Source organism: Carlito syrichta, unplaced genomic scaffold, assembly GCF_000164805.1.
Source record: "Carlito syrichta isolate Samal-C Ts95f unplaced genomic scaffold, Tarsius_syrichta-2.0.1 Scaffold123281, whole genome shotgun sequence".
Taxonomy (NCBI): Eukaryota; Metazoa; Chordata; class Mammalia; order Primates; family Tarsiidae; genus Carlito; species Carlito syrichta.
Window position 1 is genome coordinate 68,734 of NW_007067377.1, and position 5,110 is coordinate 73,843.

At 57.9% G+C, this 5,110-nt stretch overlaps 1 protein-coding gene across 1 annotated transcript in view; it reads right to left on the bottom strand.

The window, feature by feature from the left end:
* The window catches only part of PADI4 (peptidyl arginine deiminase 4), a 41,083-nt gene extending 36,180 nt beyond the window's left edge, over positions 1-4,903 (bottom strand). The window contains exon 1 of the mRNA XM_008048251.1: positions 4,812-4,903. Coding sequence (XP_008046442.1) covers positions 4,812-4,903 — 92 coding nt within the window. The remainder of the gene's footprint in view (positions 1-4,811) is intronic.
* Between the last annotated feature and the right edge of the window lie 207 nt (positions 4,904-5,110).

Here is a 5,110-nt window from a genome sequence, read left to right on the forward strand (position 1 = left end):
GACTCCAACTCAAAAAAAAAAAAAAAGGAGGAAACGGCTCAGCCTTTGCTGGGGGGCATTCTGCAGCAGGGCCAGGGCCTCTCTGCTCAGAGCCTCCGTGGACTCGCCCTTACCTGGCCACGTCGAAACTTAAGCCAGGCCCTTGTTTCTCTGCCAAAGCCCTGGGGCTCACCCTGCTGGCTCCTCGTCTGCTGCTTTGCCTCATTCTCACCACCCCCGGCAAAGAGCCAGGCCTTCCAGCTAGCGCCGCGGCCAGAGTGTGGGGCAGCGACGGGAAAGTGAGCTCAGAGCACAGTGGGGCAGCACGTGGACTGGTCCGCCTCGACTCCCTCTGACCCTGGTAGCTTCCCCAGGAGGAGCAAGGAGGAAGGCACCAGCAGGTGGATCTGCCGCCTTCACAGCCTCCCTCTCTTCCAGATGGGGAAACTGAGGCTCAAGGGGTGAGGCCTGGCTGGAAAGTGGCCCCTGGGATTTGACTCCAGGAGGTGCGTGCCTTCCTGCTGATGTTCTCCAGATGTTCTCGGCTCCTAAGCAAGGAACGTTCATGAGCATCTGGGGTTTTTTACATATGCGTGTGACCTGCGTATGTGTGCAGGTGGGACCCGTGTGTGTGCGTGTGTGACCGTGTGTGCCTGCATGTGTGACCCATGTGTGCATGCCATGTGTGTGACCTGTGTGTACGTGTGTGACCCTGTGTGTGCATATGTGACCCATGTGTGCATGCCGTGTGACCTGTGTGTGCATACATGTGTGTGGCCTATGTGTGTGCCCTGTGTGACCCATGTGGGCATGCATGTGTGTGTGTGACCCAGGTGTGCGCTGTCATGAGACAATGCAGAGCAGAATCTCCTTGTCACGGCTGTCACCCTCTACAGAGCCCGCACTGGGACCCTGAGTGCCGGGCGGAGTGGCCATTCCTCCAACCCCAGCATCCACCACTCCCTCGCCTGTGACCCCGCAGGACTGCATCTAGCACCTCCCATGCTCTCCCACGTGGAGGCTTGTGCGATGCTTGCAGGCAAGGGGCCCCTCTGTTGGACACCTGGCACGAGTCACATAATTTTACCCTTGCCACATCCCAGCAGGAGGGTGTTAACGTTTCCATTTTACAGGTGGGTAAACCGAGGCTCAGAGATACTAACAGACTTGTCCGTGCTCCCTGCTGTCACACTGCGTGGTCTCCTGTCCAGAGGGAGTCCCGGTGGGGGAGGGGAGAGCCCGTGGATGGCAGCTTCAAAATGCTCACCACTCACTGCCTTCCGGACCCCCACCCAACCGGGGCCTTTCCTGAACCCTTTGGAAGCTGAATGAGCTCTGCCCCCCAGGGAGCCATGCCCAGGGACGTCAGCCCATGGCCCTTGAGGCAGAGTGTAGTATGCTGGGGAGATAAGGCGGGTTCAGGGTCAGACAGTCCTGGGTTCAAACCTCCTGGTTCTGCCACCTTCCAGAGGTGGCATTTTCGCCTCTCTCATCTCTCCCTCTCTCTCTTTTTTTTGGGGGGGCCGGGGGGTCTCACTCTGTTACCCAGGCTGGAGTGCAGTGACATGATCACAGCTCACTGAAGCCTTGACCTCCTGGGCTCAGAAGATCCTTCCACCTCAGCCTCCCAAGTAGCTGGGACTACAGGCATGCGCCACCATGCTTGGCTAATTTTTTGATTTCTTATAGAGAGGAGGTCTCGCTATGTTGTCTAGGCTGGTCTCAAACTCCTGGGCTCAAGTGATCCTCCTGTATGGGCCTCCCAAAGTGCTGGGATTACAGGCGTGAGCCACCAAACCTGGCCTGCATTCACCTCTTGAATCCGAGGTTTACTCCCCTCTAAAACGGGCATGATGATTGTATTTAACCTGCAGGATTCCAGTGAGGATGAGAAACCATGGACAAAAAGGGCTTGGCACGTGACAGAGGGGTCCTGACACCTCCCTGGGCCCGGCCACAGCATCACAGAAAGCCCTTAACGGGTTCATTCATCTCAGGTCACCGGGATTTTGTTTGTGTATAATCAGAGTATTTTGCAAGAAAAGTACTCTCCAGCTCACATCGAAACTCACAGCAGAGCTTGTAAGAGCCACTCTGGCACGGGCACCCACACCCCTGTGCCCGTTCCTGCCTCGATGAGCTAATCATTCTGACCCCTGGGTCTCTGAGCCCAGGGACAAAGGCAGAGCTTGAGCAATGGTGTGGAGACATGCATATGCAGATAGTGGAGTGGGTGCAGAGGGGCGTGGCCACGCCCACCTGTGGCTCAGGAGGAGGGGGCTGGCTGCACTGGAGGCAGAGGTGGGAGGGAGGTGCTGGCTGGGACAGCAGCCAGGACAGGTGAGAAGTGACAGGAGGGGCCGGAGCTAGGCCTGGCAGGGAGGGGAGGGCGCCAGGCTGCCTGGGCTTGAGTCCTGGTTCCCCCACTTATTAGCTGTGTGGCTTCAGGTGAGCTACTCAACCTCTCGGATCCTCAGTTTTCCCTTCTGCAAAATGGGACTGTCAGACTGGCCTACTTCATAAGGCCACTGAATGAATTAAATGTCGAAAGTTGTGTGTGTGTGTGTGTGTGTGTGTGTGTGTGTGTGTATTTTTTAAAGTCAGGATCTCACTGTCAACTGGAACGCAGTGACATGCTCAAGTGATCCTCCTGTATGGGCCTCCCAAAGTGCTAGGATTACAGGCATGAGCCGCCAAACCTGGCCTGCATTCACCTCTTGAATCCTAGGTTTACTCCCCTCTAAAACGGGCATGATGATTGTATTTAACCTGCAGGATTCCAGTGAGGATGAGAAACCATGGACAAAAAGGGCCTGGCATGTGACAGAGGGGTCCTGATACCTCAGCCTCGACCTCCTGGACTCAGGCGATCCTTCCTCCTCAGCCTCCCAAGAAGCTGGGACTACAGGTACACGCCACCATACCCAGGTAAGTTTTTTATTTTTTAATAGAGACAAGGTCTTACTTTGTTGCCCAGGTTGGTCTTGAACTCCTGGACTCCAGCGGTCCTCTTGCCTCGGCCTCCCAAAGTGCTGAGCTTATCCCCAGCCCTACATGATGTAGATATTAGTCATTGTTCTGTAAGATAACCAGAGGCTAGAATGATGGGGCTTAATGTCTGGCTAAAGGGGGAGGAGAGGAGGATTTGAGGCTCCCATGGACCTGAGTCCCTATCCTTTCTGGGGGAAGTGGGTGGCATCTTCTTCTCAGCCCAGTCTAGCTAACTCCCTGGGGCCAGAAGAAGGGCTTGTGACCCTGACCTCCACTTAGCCTCAGGGAGCGTCTTAACCTGGACTCACAGGCAGGGGCCCTGGGCTAGCTCCGGCCCAGGTCTCACTCTGTCGCCCAGACTGGAGTGCAGTGGCCACTCCCGGCCACCGCAGCCTCAACCCGCTGGTCTCTGGCGATCTTTCCGCCTCAGCCTTCCAAGTAGCTGGAACTATAGGCCTGCGCTACCACGCCCAGCTAATTTTTTGATTTACTGTAAGATGAGGTCTCGCCAAGTTGCCCAGGCGGGTCTCGAACCTGCGGGCTCAGGCAATCCACTCACCTCAGGCTCCCAAGGCGCGGGATTGCAGGCTGAGCCACTGAGCCCGGCTGGTGGCACACTTCTTGCATTCCCTTTACACCCCAGCTTCTCAGCCTCCTGCCTCCCCTCACCCTGGGAGGCCGCCCGACACTCACTGCAGCTCTCAGGCTCCTGGGTTCAGACAGTGAGAGACACTTTCTTTTTTTTTTTTTGCATTGGAGTCTCACTCCGTCGCCCAGGCTGGAGTGCAGGGACACACTCCCGTCCACTGCAGCCTCGACCTGCTGGGCGCCGGCGATCCTTCCGCCCCAGCCTTCCAAGTAGCCAGAACTCTATGCCCACACTACCATGCCCGGCTAATTTTTTATTTATTGTAGAGACGAGGTCTTGCCAAGTTGCCCGGGGGGGTCTCAAAAGTGGGCTTGGACAATCCATTCGCCTCAGACTCCCAAAGTGCTGGTATGACTGGCTGAGCCACCAAGCCTGGCCAGTGAGCAGTGCTCTCAAAGAAACGTCCCAGACACACCTTGGGTACCATCTGAGCATCACCCATGCCCAGCCTGGGAAGGGGGAGGCCAGGGCAGCCACGACCATGACCGACAACAGCAATAGCGACGGCCACCCTGCACACGCCCTGAGAGCGCTCCTTGGCCGTCTCGTCCAACCCAAGGCCTGGCCCAGGGCTTGGCATGCCCAGTAGGTACTCAACTGGCATTTGTTGAGGGAATAAACAGCAAATAACAACAGGAGGAGGCCCAGCACATTTTCACATTTACACATTCCTATAACCACCCTGTAACATGGGCATCGACCCATTTCACAGATGAGGAAACCAAGGCTCAGTGGCCCAAGCCCACCCATAGCCAGCAGCAGGCCTAGGCCTCCCACCTCAGTCTCTTCCCCGCTGGAGCCCATTTCATCACCCCCACACGATTACGCACCCGCTGGGGAGGCTTGGCTAAGAGGTGTGGGGAAACACACTGTGCCCCGAACCAGGTACGGGTCAGGGAGCCCAAGTCCTAGGCTTACTTCCAGACACACCTGCTGTGCGGCCTTGAGCAAGTCCTCTGCGGCTCGGATGATGAGAGGAAGACAGACGGCGCTGCTTGCCCCCGATCATCCACGCATGGGGAGGTCTCAGGAACCCAAAGAACTCGCTGCCGTGAGTACAGCCCCTCCCTGGGCCTCGGGGGCCTGGCAGCAGCAACAGAGGCTGAAGCTGGAGCCAACCACGTGCTCCTGTGTCAGCGGACAGCTGGTCCGTCACCCGACTCCTCTCCCCCCACCCCAGGAGGCCGGTCACCTGTAGACATCCAGCGGCGTCGAGGTGCCCAGCACACACACCGCATGGGCGGGCTGCTCCGGGGCCACACGGATCACCGTCCTCTGGGCCATCGTGCGGCCAGCTCGCCCTTGGAGGCCCCAGGCTGGTTCCTTTATTCGCCCAGCGGAGGCGGTGAGTCAGCACCTGCGGTCTGGGGCTTGGAGGCCCAGCCCCTCCCCTCTCACCCTGAGCCCCAAGTGGATGTCGGTGTTTCCTGGGAAGGGCAGAGGGCTCAGAAAGCCTGGGTGGGGGTGGAGGTGGTCCCGAGTCCCCGGACC